The following is a 17,964-nucleotide window of genomic DNA, read 5'->3' as shown; positions in this document are numbered from 1 at the left end:
AGTCGAGCTATTTTGAAGAGCTTAGCTAAGAGAGCCCAAGAGTATGCCATACTTTATTTCTTCAGGTTTTGGTGAACATTTTGCGCTCAAAAATTTGATTTTAGTGTGACTAACATCTAAAATCTACTTTTTACGTACACTAATCGATTATGGTATTTTCCAAACCTATATCTATCTATTTAATCAGGACTATGCAAATAAAAATGTAGCATACTTTTTTGATGACTTCAGAATATGTCAAATTAACATTAAACAAATCAAAAAACAATATTTTTGAACAATTTTTTTTACATAATTTGATTATATAAAACTTAAAAGGTAACAAGAACAAAAAAATAGAAATTTTTTTTAAATCGATTGTTTGATAAACGTTGATGTGGGAGCCTCCGAAAGTTGCACTTTTTAACGGTTCATAAATCTTAAATGACATAATATTTTTTAGTGATGTTAATTTTTTTTAGTTTGTTTTATCTCATACTTTATTGTTTTCGAAAATGGAAGAAGTGCGTCTTCTAGTTATTTTTTTAAAAATAAAAAACCGAAAAGTACGTAAAATTTTCCGACTTTGGTCTGGATTATCTATATCATATAAAATTCCAAGAAATTTTACTTTTAGTTCGTTGGAAAGTTCAATCTTTTAAGAAAACAACGCAAAAAACTGCATCCTTCTAACTGTCCTAGAAAAGAAATTACAGATTTTTGGCCAAAAAATTAACTTTCTGGCCCAGTGTGCAGCGTTCAATTCAATTCATTTAAAAGCTAACTTTTGCCTGGCTGCGCGTTTTATTTTCCCAGAGAGACGGGTTCACACATAAAGCCATTACAATATATATAAATTCTGATACCGAAAGTGATTAAAAAATGTATAATTAACTGCCACTTTATTAGAGAAAAACTTTAGAGCGATAAAAGGAGTGAAATGTAGTCAGTTATATGATATAATATGTAGTAGGTATATAGGTATAGGAAAATATATCGAATTAAATAAAAGAGTTTGTTATAATAAAAGATCCAATTAGAAAAAATTAAATTATACATTTGAAAGTTTCAACAATATTTTGTAACAATTTCTTAAAATTTTATAGTTAACCAGAATATTTTTATCAAACTTTATGTTTTTTTTTTTACTTATTATTTTTTTAAATTTTCTTCCATATTAATCACTATGGACGGCAGTCCATGTAGTGACGAAGCGCACCAGGAGAGTGTGCGAAGGCGACTACTATTATATAGCCGCAAAATTGAAAATCTGCTGTGATAGTCCGATCGTAATGAGTAATACACCAATCGAAAGGTATTGCAATAACTTAAAGGATTGCATACCAAGACTTTAAGAAAATCAATTGGCTTGGGAGAGAGAGCGGTGAAAGTGAAAAAATGAAAATTTCGAAATTTGGAGCTGTTGGGGCCGGTGGGGATAAATTCCCCCTCGCAATGTTTTAGTTGTATTCCTTTTGAAAATACCCGTCGAATGAGGGGTCATTTGTCAAAATCCGACGCTCCGTTCAAAAGTTATAGCCAAAATAAGATTTCCTTCTTCTTCCCAAAATGAAAATTTAATTCTGTTTGTCAGTTTGTCAGTTTGTCAGTTTGTCAGTTTGTCAGTTTGTCAGTTTGTCAGTTTGTCCAAAAGATGTTTCTTAAGTTTTGAAAATTTAATATGACGTTCATCCCATCGATATAAAAAACTTTTGTTCTACCACTTTTGGAAAAACTCGCTAGTTTAGCGGGAAAACAGCTATAAATAGCTAAAATTCGGAAAACCGTAACTTCTATACTACTAAAGCTACAGACTTGTGCTGCATCTTGTTTGAAAGGTATTTTTAAATGCTATAAACGCCTTCTATATGCAATTTGTGTAAATGTAATAATTAAAAAGATATGAACAAAAGACAATTTTTTTAAAATTTTTTTTTTTAGCTTTTTTTTATTTTTCTCAAAAACGGCTCTAACGATTTTCTTGAAAACTTTAAACTGTATAGCCCTTGAGATTCCTTAAATTTTGGTATATAACACATTACTGTAAAAAGTCACGTTTAAAAGTTATTTTTATACGAAAATAGCCACTTTTGCCAGCTCGAACAACTAAAGCTTCCTGGGTATTGAATTTTGTGTGAGGGTATCCGAACTGTATTTTAGGGTCATGGAATCAGTAAATTTGCACTTAAGAGTTCCATATAGGAATCTTTTGTTCTACGACTTTTGGAAAAAGCCGCTACTTTAGCGGGAAAAAGCTAAAAATAGCTAAATTTCGTTAGTTTGTAAGTTCTACACTACTAAAGGTACCGACATGTGCTATACCTCGTTTAAAAGGTATTTTGAAATACTTAAACGCCTTTTTAACTTAATTTGTTTAAATACAATGGCTTACAAATTATGATTGACCAATTTAAATTTAAATGTATATATTAGCTCCTATGAGAGCAAATGTAAACAAACAAAAACTTCTGATATCAAATAAAAACACCTCTTAACGAGGTAAAAAACTAGTGACGATCGCACCTTCAACATACAAAAGTTCTGATATCAACATTTGTGACGAAAAATTATTACACTCTTCATTAAATAGACTTTCTAATATTTTCTCATTCGGCCCGCCCTAGCAAACTATTCCAGCCTTTTTCCCTTCACAGGCATTTTCTATTGCAGCGTGCCGAATAAGAAAATATTAGAAAGTCTATTTAATGAAGAGTGTAATAATTTTTCGTCACAAATGTTGATATCAGAACTTTTGTATGTTGAAGGTGCGATCGTCACTAGTTTTTTACCTCGTTAAGAGGTGTTTTTATTTGATTACATAATATGGAAGAAAGTTAACAAAATGGTTTTTGTACAATAACATAATAAATCAATTGAATTGATTTGATTTCAAATCATTTGATTTCAAATCATGATTCAAATCAATCAAATGATTTTATTTCAAATCATTTGAATTGATTTGAATCATGATTCAAATCATTTGATTTTATTTCAAATCATTTGAATTGATTTGATTTGATTTGAATCATGATTTGAAATCAAATGAATCAATCAAATGATTTGAAATCAAATCAATTCAATTAATTTGAATCATGATTTGAAATCAAATTTGATTTGAATTATGATTTGATATTATTGAATCATTGATTTGAATTAATTTGAATTATGATTTGAAATCAAATGAATCAATCAAATGATTTGAAATCAAATCAATTCAAATCAAATCAATTCAATTGATTCGAATCATGATTTGAAATCTAATTTGATTTTATTTGAATCATGATTTGAAATCATTGAATCATTGATTTGATTTGATTTGATTTGATTTCAAATCATTTGATTTTAAATCATGATTCAAATCAAATCAAATCATTTGATTGATTCATTTGATTTCAAATCATGATTCATGATTCAAATCAATTCAAATGATTTGAAATAAAATCAAATCAATCAAATGATTTGAAATCAAATCAATTCAAATCAAATTCAATTGATTTGAATCATGAATTTGATAGATTTGAATCATGATTCAAATCATTTGATTTTATTTCAAATCATTTGAATTGATTTGATTTGATTTGAATCATGATTCAATTCAATTAATTTGAATCATGATTTGAAATCAAATTTGATTTGATTTGAATTATGATTTGAAATCATTGAATCATTGATTTGATTTCAAATCATTTGATTTCAAATCATGATTGATTGATTTCAAATCATTTGAATTTGATTTGAATTGATTGAATCAATTGATTTGAATCATAATTTGAATTTGATTTTATTTGAATCATGAAAAATTTGATTTGATTTGAATAATGATTTGAAATCAAATGAATCTCATGATTCAAATCAAATTCAAATCATTTGATTGATTCATTTGATTTCAAATCATGATTCAAATCAAATTCAAATGATTTGAAATAAAATCAAATGATTTGAATCATGATTCAAATAAATCAAATGATTTGAAATTAAATCAATTCAAATCAAATTCAATTGATTTGAATCATGATTTGAATTTGATTTTATTTGAATCATGATATGAAATTTGAAATTAATTTGAATCATGATTTGAAATCAAATTTGATTTGATTTGAATTATGATTTGAAATCATTGAATCATTGATTTGATTTCAAATCATTTGATTTCAAATCATGATTCAAATCAAATCAAATCAATTCAAATGATTTGAAATAAAATCAAATTTGATTTGATTTGAATCATGATTTGAAATCAAATGAATCAATCAAATGATTTCAAATCAAATCTATTCAAATCAAATTCAATTGATTTGAATCATGATTTGAATTTGATTTTATTTGAATCATGATTTGAAATCAAATGAATCATGATTTGATTGATTCATTTGATTTCAAATCATGATTCAAATCAAATTCAAATGATTTGAAATAAAATCAAATGATTTGAATCATGATTCAAATAAATCAAATGATTTGAAATCAAATCAATTCAAATCAAATTCAATTGATTTGAATCATGATTTGAATTTGATTTTATTTGAATCATTTTTATTTCAAATCATTTGAATTGATTTGAATCATGATTCAAATCATTTGATTTTATTTCAAATCATTTGAATTGATTTGATTTGATTTGAATTTGAAATCAAATCAATTCAAATCAAATCAATTCAATTGATTCGAATCATGATTTGAAATCTAATTTGATTTTATTTGAATCATGATTTGAAATCATTGAATCATTGATTTGATTTGATTTGATTTGATTTCAAATCATTTGATTTTAAATCATGATTCAAATCAAATCAAATCATTTGATTGATTCATTTGATTTCAAATCATGATTCATGATTCAAATCAATTCAAATGATTTGAAATAAAATCAAATCAATCAAATGATTTGAAATCAAATCAATTCAAATCAAATTCAATTGATTTGAATCATGAATTTGATAGATTTGAATCATGATTCAAATCATTTGATTTTATTTCAAATCATTTGAATTGATTTGATTTGATTTGAATCATGATTCAATTCAATTAATTTGAATCATGATTTGAAATCAAATTTGATTTGATTTGAATTATGATTTGAAATCATTGAATCATTGATTTGATTTCAAATCATTTGATTTCAAATCATGATTGATTGATTTCAAATCATTTGAATTTGATTTGAATTGATTGAATCAATTGATTTGAATCATAATTTGAATTTGATTTTATTTGAATCATGATTTGAAATCAAATTTGATTTGATTTGAATAATGATTTGAAATCAAATGAATCTCATGATTCAAATCAAATTCAAATCATTTGATTGATTCATTTGATTTCAAATCATGATTCAAATCAAATTCAAATGATTTGAAATAAAATCAAATGATTTGAATCATGATTCAAATAAATCAAATGATTTGAAATTAAATCAATTCAAATCAAATTCAATTGATTTGAATCATGATTTGAATTTGATTTTATTTGAATCATGATATGAAATTTGAAATTAATTTGAATCATGATTTGAAATCAAATTTGATTTGATTTGAATTATGATTTGAAATCATTGAATCATTGATTTGATTTCAAATCATTTGATTTCAAATCATGATTCAAATCAAATCAAATCAATTCAAATGATTTGAAATAAAATCAAATTTGATTTGATTTGAATCATGATTTGAAATCAAATGAATCAATCAAATGATTTCAAATCAAATCTATTCAAATCAAATTCAATTGATTTGAATCATGATTTGAATTTGATTTTATTTGAATCATGATTTGAAATCAAATGAATCATGATTTGATTGATTCATTTGATTTCAAATCATGATTTAAATCAAATTCAAATGATTTGAAATAAAATCAAATGATTTGAATCATGATTCAAATAAATCAAATGATTTGAAATCAAATCAATTCAAATCAAATTCAATTGATTTGAATCATGATTTGAATTTGATTTTATTTGAATCATGATATGAAATTTGAAATTAATTTGAATCATGATTTGAAATCAAATTTGATTTGATTTGAATTATGATTTGAAATCATTGAATCATTGATTTGATTTCAAATCATTTGATTTCAAATCATGATTCATTTGATTTCAAATCATGATTCAAATCAAATCAATTCAAATGATTTGAAATAAAATCAAATTTGATTTGATTTGAATCATGATTTGAAATCATTGAATTGATTTGATTTAAATCATGATTTGAAATCATTGAATCATTGATTTGATTTGATTTGAATTGATTTGATTTCAAATCATTTGATTTCAAATCATGATTCAAATCAAATCAAATCAATCAAATCATGATTCAAATCAAATCAAATCAATTCAAATGATTTGAAATAAAATCAAATGATTTTTTAAGTTTTGAAAATTTGATATGACGTTCATCACATCGATATAAAAAACTTTTTTTCTACCACTTTTGGAAAAACTCGCTAGTTTAGCGGGAAAACAGCTATAAATAGCTAAAATTTGGAAAGCCGTAACTTCTATACTACTAAAGCTACAGACTTGTGCTGCATCTCGTTTGAAAGGTATTTTGAAATGCTATAAACGCCTTCTATATGCAATTTGTGTAAATGTAATAGTTAAAAAAATATGAACAAAAGACAATTTTTTAAACCTTTTTTTTTTAGCTTTTTTTATTTTTCTCAAAAACGGCTCTAACGATTTTCTTTAAAACCTTAAACTGTGTAGCCCTTGAGATTCCTTAAATTTTGGTATATAACACATTACTGTAAAAAGTCACGTTTAAAAGTTATTTTTATACGAAAATAGCCACTGTTGCCAGCTCGAACAATTAACGCTCCCTTAGTATTGAATTTTGTGGGAGGGTATCCGAACTGTATTTTAGGGTCATGGAATCAGTAAATTTGCACTTAAGACTTCCATATAGGAATCTTTTGTTCTACGACTTTTGGAAAAAGCCGCTACTTTAGCGGGAAAAAGCTAAAAATAGCTAAATTTCGTTAGTTTGTAAGTTCTACACTACTAAAGGTACCGACATGTGCTATACCTCGTTTAAAAGGTATTTTGAAATACTTAAACGCCTTTTTAACTTAATTTGTTTAAATACAATGGCTTACAAATTATGATTGACCAATTTAAATTTAAATGTATATATTAGCTCCTATGAGAGCAAATGTAAACAAACAAAAACTTCTGATATCAAATAAAAACACCTCTTAACGAGGTAAAAAACTAGTGACGATCGCACCTTCAACATACAAAAGTTCTGATATCAACATTTGTGACGAAAAATTATTACACTCTTCATTAAATAGACTTTCTAATATTTTCTCATTCGGCCCGCCCTAGCAAACTATTCCAGCCTTTTTCCCTTCACAGGCATTTTCTATTGCAGCGTGCCGAATAAGAAAATATTAGAAAGTCTATTTAATGAAGAGTGTAATAATTTTTCGTCACAAATGTTGATATCAGAACTTTTGTATGTTGAAGGTGCGATCGTCACTAGTTTTTTACCTCGTTAAGAGGTGTTTTTATTTGATTACATAATATGGAAGAAAGTTAACAAAATGGTTTTTGTACAATAACATAATAAATCAATTGAATTGATTTGATTTCAAATCATTTGATTTCAAATCATGATTCAAATCAATCAAATGATTTTATTTCAAATCATTTGAATTGATTTGAATCATGATTCAAATCATTTGATTTTATTTCAAATCATTTGAATTGATTTGATTTGATTTGAATCATGATTTGAAATCAAATGAATCAATCAAATGATTTGAAATCAAATCAATTCAATTAATTTGAATCATGATTTGAAATCAAATTTGATTTGAATTATGATTTGATATTATTGAATCATTGATTTGAATTAATTTGAATTATGATTTGAAATCAAATGAATCAATCAAATGATTTGAAATCAAATCAATTCAAATCAAATCAATTCAATTGATTCGAATCATGATTTGAAATCTAATTTGATTTTATTTGAATCATGATTTGAAATCATTGAATCATTGATTTGATTTGATTTGATTTGATTTCAAATCATTTGATTTTAAATCATGATTCAAATCAAATCAAATCATTTGATTGATTCATTTGATTTCAAATCATGATTCATGATTCAAATCAATTCAAATGATTTGAAATAAAATCAAATCAATCAAATGATTTGAAATCAAATCAATTCAAATCAAATTCAATTGATTTGAATCATGAATTTGATAGATTTGAATCATGATTCAAATCATTTGATTTTATTTCAAATCATTTGAATTGATTTGATTTGATTTGAATCATGATTCAATTCAATTAATTTGAATTATGATTTGAAATCATTGAATCATTGATTTGATTTCAAATCATTTGATTTCAAATCATGATTGATTGATTTCAAATCATTTGAATTTGATTTGAATTGATTGAATCAATTGATTTGAATCATAATTTGAATTTGATTTTATTTGAATCATGATTTGAAATCAAATTTGATTTGATTTGAATAATGATTTGAAATCAAATGAATCTCATGATTCAAATCAAATTCAAATCATTTGATTGATTCATTTGATTTCAAATCATGATTCAAATCAAATTCAAATGATTTGAAATAAAATCAAATGATTTGAATCATGATTCAAATAAATCAAAAGATTTGAAATTAAATCAATTCAAATCAAATTCAATTGATTTGAATCATGATTTGAATTTGATTTTATTTGAATCATGATATGAAATTTGAAATTAATTTGAATCATGATTTGAAATCAAATTTGATTTGATTTGAATTATGATTTGAAATCATTGAATCATTGATTTGATTTCAAATCATTTGATTTCAAATCATGATTCATTTGATTTCAAATCATGATTCAAATCAAATCAATTCAAATGATTTGAAATAAAATCAAATTTGATTTGATTTGAATCATGATTTGAAATCATTGAATTGATTTGATTTAAATCATGATTTGAAATCATTGAATCATTGATTTGATTTGATTTGAATTGATTTGATTTCAAATCATTTGATTTCAAATCATGATTCATTTGATTTCAAATCATGATTCAAATCAAATCAAATCAATCAAATCATGATTCAAATCAAATCAAATCAATTCAAATGATTTGAAATAAAATCAAATGATTTTTTAAGTTTTGAAAATTTGATATGACGTTCATCACATCGATATAAAAAACTTTTTTTCTACCACTTTTGGAAAAACTCGCTAGTTTAGCGGGAAAACAGCTATAAATAGCTAAAATTTGGAAAGCCGTAACTTCTATACTACTAAAGCTACAGACTTGTGCTGCATCTCGTTTGAAAGGTATTTTGAAATGCTATAAACGCCTTCTATATGCAATTTGTGTAAATGTAATAGTTAAAAAAATATGAACAAAAGACAATTTTTTAAACCTTTTTTTTTTAGCTTTTTTTATTTTTCTCAAAAACGGCTCTAACGATTTTCTTTAAAACCTTAAACTGTGTAGCCCTTGAGATTCCTTAAATTTTGGTATATAACACATTACTGTAAAAAGTCACGTTTAAAAGTTATTTTTATACGAAAATAGCCACTGTTGCCAGCTCGAACAATTAACGCTCCCTTAGTATTGAATTTTGTGGGAGGGTATCCGAACTGTATTTTAGGGTCATGGAATCAGTAAATTTGCACTTAAGACTTCCATATAGGAATCTTTTGTTCTACGACTTTTGGAAAAAGCCGCTACTTTAGCGGGAAAAAGCTAAAAATAGCTAAATTTCGTTAGTTTGTAAGTTCTACACTACTAAAGGTACCGACATGTGCTATACCTCGTTTAAAAGGTATTTTGAAATACTTAAACGCCTTTTTAACTTAATTTGTTTAAATACAATGGCTTACAAATTATGATTGACCAATTTAAATTTAAATGTATATATTAGCTCCTATGAGAGCAAATGTAAACAAACAAAAACTTCTGATATCAAATAAAAACACCTCTTAACGAGGTAAAAAACTAGTGACGATCGCACCTTCAACATACAAAAGTTCTGATATCAACATTTGTGACGAAAAATTATTACACTCGTCATTAAATAGACTTTCTAATATTTTTTTATTCGGCACGCTGCAATAGAAAATGCCTGTGAAGGGAAAAAGGCTGGAATAGTCTGCTAGGGCGGGCCGAATAAAAAAATATTAGAAAGTCTATTTAATGACGAGTGTAATAATTTTTCGTCACAAATTTTGATATCAGAACTTTTGTATGTTGAAGGTGCGATCGTCACTAGTTTTTTACCTCGTTAAGAGGTGTTTTTATTTGATTATTTTATTATGTTTAAATCTACCTTTTCTTTCAAACTATTTTATTTTAAGATGATGGTAGAGTTTACAAAACTACGACTTCAACTACTTATATAGAACTAAAATGCTTTATTTTCCGTTGAAAAGTATACATTTAATCTTTTACATTTTCACCTCCCTTTCGCTTTGAGGGCGTCACATTAGCAGGACAATTTGTTGGGTAATCTCCTTTTGGTCTGCGAAGCCGGAGCTCCATTTCCATTTCGCCTCTTGGCCTGGCCAAACTTTTTTGGCCCGATAATCCCGAGCTGGCTGCTACTGTATCTTGCGAGTCCTTTGAGCGAGCGTGAGTGTGTGGGATTGCCAGTTGAGATAAACGTCAGCACGTGCAAATAAAGCATTAAAACAGCCGGCCACATATTACGCCAAAGACAGTGGGGGCATTTGCCTTGACCGCAATGACTCAAATGACGAACGACAAGGGGCATCCTGCTCTCCAGGATCCCTTGTTGTGGGTCCTGACTTACGCAAACAGTAAGTCAGCCGGCGCACACAGAAGCAGAAGCCCACACATCTGAGCGTCGGCAAGGACGCACGTCTCAAGTTTATCAAAGAAAAACGAATGGGAAGCCAAAAAAAAAGACAGAAAAGGAAAAAATAAAAGAAAAACGAGCAAGCGCAAAAAGCTACAAAGAGCACGGGAAATCCAAGGAAAAGCAGTGGTAACAGGTCAGGCCACACTTAATTCATTCGTGATTTATATGAGTCGCTTTCGGGGACTTAAAATGTGGTTACAGCTTTTGGCTTTCGCTTTGGCTTTGGCTTTGGCTCTCTGGCTTTCTGGCTTCTTTGGGTCTCTTGCTAAAACTGACGAAACTATGTGTGCGGTCTGCTTTGGCCCAGAGATTTGCCTGCGCTCAATTAAAAATTCCCCTTGAGCTGCTCAAAATTCAATTGAAATTCCCCTCGGTCCTCGACCTTAGCCAAATTCATTCCCTGATATTCTCGACAAAGTCGAAAGCCAGCAAAACCGCTGATAAAATGCATATATATTTCTCTGGGCCGAGAGACTTTTGGCTTAGCCTGTGAAAACAAGTTTTTTGGCTAGCTGCCGCCGTTCGGCATTTTGTCACTTTGACAAAATTGTTTGGTACTTTTCTCGCCGGATTCGGATTCGGCTTCAGATCCTGACTCTCCCCCATCCTCTTACCAACTCGTTCCGATCCCAACTTGTCGTTCAAGTGACATTCAATTATTATTTTAGCCAGGCAGTGCACAAACTTTCCAACGAAACTCAACTAAACGAAACGAAACGAGATGCTGCGACAAACGACAATATTGTTAGAATGTATTACAGTCAGACAAATGTCCGACAGTTATACAGACATATATATAAATCTACATATATATGGGGGCACAGGGCCCATAATACGTATTTGCGCATTAAATTCCAAACTTTTCAAATAGTTTTGTGCCAAATAAAATCAAAACAAAATCTACAAGAAAATAAAAACAAAAAATTGCCCATAAGTATGTAAGGCTGTGTCTGCGTATATAATAAAATGAAAACTTTTAAATTACATTTTCAATGAGAAACGCTGAGACAGTGAGAAACTGAGACTCAGTCTCCATTATACGGCTTAGACAGGCATTTTAACTGATTAAAACAAAATTGAGGGAGTTTTTCAGGAAAGTTTTACAGCAGCAGCAAGATATTTTGTACCTGCACTCGTCGCCTAGGATTTTCTTATAGTTTTAGGGGGCACTTTACAGCAAGAAATGCCGATAAGAACCAGCAGAGTGGTCGTCAGTGCTTTACTGAATAAATGTTGATAAAACGCAGTTATAAATGTCAGTCGAAAATGATACTGAAGTGAACTAGACAGCTGGTTGCTTTAGATATTCATAATATTATGAAAATAAAAGTTTCCTTTTTTGCGACCTTTCTATTTTTTGAACCAATAAATTCAGAGTCTCAGCTAAGATATTTGATAAATCTGCTTTAATATATTTGAAGTAATTTATAAAAAATAACAATTTCCAACCTGAAGTCAAGTCTCACTTTTAAAAACCCTGTTTAATCCACGTAAAATATGAGCTTGCAAAAATAATAAATATGTGGCACCCGTAAAAACCTTTATTCGTATACCCACAATGTGCAAAAATCACGGGATCGTTGAAAAGTTTGTGCTCGATTTCGCAAACAATTTTCCCCTAGCGGAGCTTAGGTAAATTCCGAACTGTTTGCAAATGCAAATGCGAGTGGGAGTTTCTTATTTTTTAGCCGGATAACTCGTAATTTGGACTCGAGGCTGCCGCCCAAAAAGCGTGCAGCTTAAGATTAATGACAGCGACGTAAATGTCAACGCAGGATGAAAAACAAGCCCAACTTTTAGCCAGCCGCAACGTGTGGCAAAAACAATAATAAAGCCGAGTTTTTGGAGGGGCATGCAGAGGGAGGGGGTTGGAAAGGGGGGGTTGAACCGGAGCGATGCATGGCTTCCGGTTTTTGTTCGCGCTCTGGTATTCGCTGCCACGCCCAGTTCCTGGCGCCGCCCCTTCAGGCCAACTCCTTGCCAACGGCATTGCGTGCTCGAGTGTCACATATGCACATTTTATTTATAAACTTGCAGTAAAACAACAGCGAAAAAAAGGGAACGACTCCGCGGAATGCAATGCCACCTCAACGGGCAGCTCCTTTATGCTCCCTGCTTTTTACTCCCTTTTTACTCCTTTCCTCCGGCGATAAAGTCCGTGAAATGCTTATCATGCCCAAACCGGATGTGCACAGTGTCAAGCGGCAGAAGCAAAGCGTTTTTATATCCCACGATAGTTTAATGCATAATTGAAAAGCACGCAAAGTGAAACAATAGACCGAGCCGAACGGTTCAGCTGCGCGGCTCAGTCTCAGTTTCGAACGAAGGCCATTTAACCCATTTCCGACGGAGTCAGGCACACACAACGCAAGTGTATCGCCCTTAAAATACTTCTTTAAATTAAGGTTCCCATAAATTCCTGGAAACAGATAAACATTTTTGTTGGCAGCCAGAACTTTTATTTGCACAAAACGCTTTTGATACGGCAAATGGAGAGATAGAAGTGCTTTTAATAACTCTCGCACATTAGGTTTAATTTTGGGAAATGTTATATTTTTTTTTTTGTTATTTATTTATTTATGTATTTATTTTATTTCGAATTTATTGCGTTTAATTTAGGGAAACTTGTAAGGAAGTATTAAGAATTTAATTTTTGAGTTCTAGGCAATTATTATTCGTTTATTACCAAAACATAATGACATTAGCACTTGTCTCAAAAAACTTTCTCTGCGCTGTGAAGACAGCTTAGGGCTGTTCAAAACGTCTTAGTTCTAATTGAATTTTCTGCCTTGCCGGCAGCTTTCTAATAGCTTCCCATTGGCCATGTAAAACACAAATTAATGGCAATCAACATTTCTGCCCATTTGCACTTGTTTGCACTTGATAATGGAAATTATTTAATATTTACGGGCTCAATTGGGCACGAAACAATTGCGCTAATGAACTGTGTAATTTCATTTGAACGGTGGCGGTGGAAAGAAGTCGCATCAAGTGAAAAGCTTAAGCGAACGGAGGGAGGCAATTGTGGCCGTAATTGAATGGCGCTTAGCAAAACCAAATCGCAGCTTTATGTCGCTCTTTGGAGGCACTTGCCAAGTGCGGAGAACAAGTGGCTGTCAGCCGCCATCCGGCATAAACTGCACAAACAAAGCGCGTTTAAGAAAATGTAAAAATACTGCCAAAGTATGCAAAGCTGCTCGTAAAAACACTCGAAACTACGTGCATGCAGCTCAGTTCGTCCTGCGTCCTTCGTCCTTGAGTGGGAATTTTGTGTGGAGCTTGAAACTTGGTAGTTGCTTAGCTGCATCCTTCCATGACCGGTTTCCTTCCTGAAAATCCATCAGCGCTAATTTTGCATATTTCAGATAGCATTTTTTCTTCGGTCTCTGACTAGCAGCTCCTTTCATTTCACTGCACTTTATTCGCCTTTGTTTGGCTAAGCCGGCTTGTGACTTGTGTTTTGTGTGTTTTGCCAGCCTCGAAAAGCCCGAGGATATTTAAGTTATGCAGCGTCTGGAGAAAGGTCGTCGGGATCTGGGGATCTCAGCATCTCGGCATCTCGGTATCCTGATGATGAATTATGTGCGCCACGTACGTTATTAATAATTCCTGTGCTGTCAACAAATACATTGTCTTGTGCCGCAATGTCTACTACCCACGCAGGGCCACATTGCGTATGCGTGATATGTTTGTTGGGGGTTTGGGGTCCCAGAACTAGGCATCATCTAAATTTATTGGCCATCTTGTTGTGCAGCCACCGAATTCGAATCGAGAGTCCCCCGACGACCTACGCAATCTGTTTACAATTCCGACGGGGATGCCGTGTATTACAGCACAACCCATTCGCTCATCACGCATACGCCGTGTATTACATCATGGCAACTGTTTGTCTGCCCACTGTTTACAATGTACCGAGTAGTCTACGGTGACTCTCGAGTGCCAAACGTAATGGGTGGAAAAATTCAACTCAATCAATTACCTGGACAACACACTCGGCCAGTTGAACATGTGTAATTGATACGAGTCCTTAAAGGTGTTTTGTGTTATTTATGTGGCTACTCCTTTGCCCAGCCTCGCGTGCAAACACTTTCGTCTGTGGAGTGTGCGATGTGTTAACAGGGCCACTTCATTTCGGCAATTAAACGGTTACATTGTGTTTTGCCTACTTCTCGGGACGAGGGAATTAAGGGCCGGCATTCGGCAGATAAATCATCTGGCAAATCATCAATTTATTAATGGCAATAGCTTTGGCAATGGCATCACAATGCTGGGGAGAAATTAGCTAATTATTCGGTGGTCGGCAGTTTGATGATTAAATATTTCATACGCTCCGACTGACACCGAGTTTGTCCGGGCAGAAATCACAAATGTCTGGCGATTTCCCCCGGGCTCCTTTGGCCCAAAACCAAACACTGCAGCATTAATTAAATATTTATGCACCATACACAAACAAACAAACGAACAGACAACATACACGAGGCCAAACAGAGCGCAACAAATAAAGACGGTCAATTCGGTTACGGCACGCTGACTCAAGGAGCAACAAGGATATATATTCACATTTACATACACAACAGACGTACTTGAACTCGTTCATGTCCTCACATTCACTCGCCTTTATTTACCGCCTTAACATGTAAGCTCAAGACAATGCAATAAAGTTGAAATTAGTTCGGGCCATAATTTCAGGTGAACATCCGGAGGCAATGCAAACCGGCTCATCCGGTTGTCAGTACAATTGGCTGACAATCGTCCTGCTCCTGGGCCTCGTCCTTTGCTACAGCCAACAGTGCAGCTCCGGTGCAGTGGCAGCCTCATTACCATCGCCATTACCATTACCATCACTATTACCATTACCGGCGGCAGGGACAACAACAGCAACGGGAGAAAGTGCATCCAGTGAAAGTGTGGCAGCCGCAACAGAAACAACAACAACAGCTGCAGCTACGACGAGAAAGCGGTGTCCTGCGGTCAAAAGTTGTCGCCAGGCCACCGGCCAGCTGCTGGCGAAAAGGTCCTGTCACAGATGATCAACTGAAGGCCACAGCAGCCCCAACTAAATATAGTAATTTAGGGAGCCACATGAAATGTGTGCGAGTGAGTGTTCGGCTAAGTATCCACTGAGTGTGTGAATGATCGTTTGAGTGTTGGCCATTCGGTCGTTTTGGTGTGTCAGTTTTAAACTTGTACTCAAAAACCACATTGCAGAACATTGGCGCAGTAATGGGTTTAATTTAGTCTAACTATTGGCATTTTCTCTAAGATATTTAAGAAGGATTTTTTATTTAATTTAATTTGGTTTTATGAAAAAAACTTGTAAACATTTCCTTAATCAATATTTATTTTTAAGCAACCTATTTGAACTAACTATTTTTGTATTATTTATCGCTTAAAATTTTACTACTATTTTGAATAATTCTTAAAAACTGAGAGATGATTGACAATCTTTTATCTATAAACTATCTGTTTCATTTGTATTTATGGATTTCATATTTTCCTGCTTGATAAACCAAATCTCTTCATTAAATACTGTTAATTGCAATATAATATCCATTGAAATGTCTCCCAACCTTTTCTTGCTGCCCAAGCCGTTGTGAAGCGATGTATTTATATAAATAAAACTATATGTAAGCCTATTGATTACAATTTAATGTGTATATTTAAACAAAATCAAAATTTATGATTGGGTGTGTGTAAATAACAAACTTAAATATAATTACGGCATAACCGAATCGAGGCAAGCAAAAAATGTGTATCACAAACATAATATGGGAATGAGTAATCTCTATGGCCAGCGGCGCTGACTCTTTTAATAAATTAATGAATAATCAAATAAAGTGCAGTGTACAGTGCAATTGCCGGGCTCAATATTAAATAATTAGATAAAAACGTAGACAAGCCAAATAGCAACAATATGAGAGCAGCAGTGAGTCATAAAACATTTAAATTGATTGCCATATCATGCAAATATTTGCACTGCGCAATTTTCCGCCAAACCAAATGTAAATTCGATTTTCTGCTTTATTCACCCACGCAAAATACAATTTATTTAATTTTTTTGTTGCATTGATTTTAATGTCAAAGTTTCATAATTGACGTTAAACCAGCCTGCCACATTTCAAAATGATTAATAAATTCCTCCCAATATTTATCTAATAGTTTCTTTAAAATTGCTGAAATATTTGCAACACTCTGTTTATTTTGGCAATTTTTAAATGTCACATCCAGCTGACATTATTTCCTTGGCTTTATAATGGTTTCCCATTAGTTTTGCAATCTTAATTAAAAATTGTGCTGCCGTGTTAAATGACCACCCATTGCGAGTAATTTTCAATGGCTATATTTTCAAACTTTAATTACAATAATTGGCAAAAAAAATACAGCAAATATAAATATAATTAAATAATTGCTTGCAATAACAAAAAGCATTCCTATTTCAATTGATTTAATAAACCATAAAAATGTACAAAATTCAAACATCAAATTCGATTTCTGGCCCTGTGAAAGAAATAACATAAAATGACTCTATTGACATGCCGCAAATATTATAAATCATAATTGTTTTAATTATATCACAACAATTTCATTGGCACACTTTATACAGGTCCGCAAATTAACTAACATTTGCCATTCAAATCGAGCAATAACCAATTCAAACTCATTGTGAACGCCAGCCCAATTAAAATGTGATGTGATTTCCCCCATCTTGTGTTTGGAAACAATTATAATGAAACATAATTCCGAATTATGTTATGCCACTTTGTTTGCTGCAAAACTAATTTTATTAATTTTCGTTAAGCTTTTAAAATAATGTTAGTATAAGCCGTCTTTACGAGCGTGTTATCTAAAAATTGTGTATAAGAGATAATGGTATTTTCCACCATGCACTAAAATAAAACGTTAATTTATGTGGCTTCCTTATTGAATTATTCTCTTCCTTTTCAGCTGCATTCCAGATAATTTAAATGACCGGAAATCATGAACAGTTTATCAATTTAGACTTGGTTTCAAAGATTTACATTTTAAATTACTAACTTGTGTTTCTGACTACAGTTAATCGCCTAATTGTTAATGCAACCAATCAAAAATATAAGCAGTCGCCCACAAAACATACAAA

At 31.3% G+C, this 17,964-nt stretch overlaps 1 protein-coding gene across 2 annotated transcripts in view; it reads left to right on the top strand.

The window, feature by feature from the left end:
• dpr6 (defective proboscis extension response 6) overlaps nt 1–17,964 on the top strand; it is a 119,639-nt gene extending 101,675 nt beyond the window's left edge. Inside the window, exon 7 of one of the 2 annotated variants that reach the window (XM_070214695.1) lies at nt 15,519–17,964. In XM_070214695.1, the coding sequence (XP_070070796.1) occupies nt 15,519–15,877 (359 nt within the window). In that variant the 3' untranslated portion in view covers nt 15,878–17,964. The remainder of the gene's footprint in view (nt 1–15,518) is intronic. The other variant, XM_070214696.1, reaches the window with a different exon arrangement.

The sequence above is a fragment of the Drosophila takahashii genome, chromosome 3L, assembly GCF_030179915.1.
Source record: "Drosophila takahashii strain IR98-3 E-12201 chromosome 3L, DtakHiC1v2, whole genome shotgun sequence".
NCBI classification, from domain to species: Eukaryota; Metazoa; Arthropoda; class Insecta; order Diptera; family Drosophilidae; genus Drosophila; species Drosophila takahashii.
Note: the sequence above shows the minus strand (reverse complement) of the source record. Positions and strands in the feature narration are given on the sequence as shown.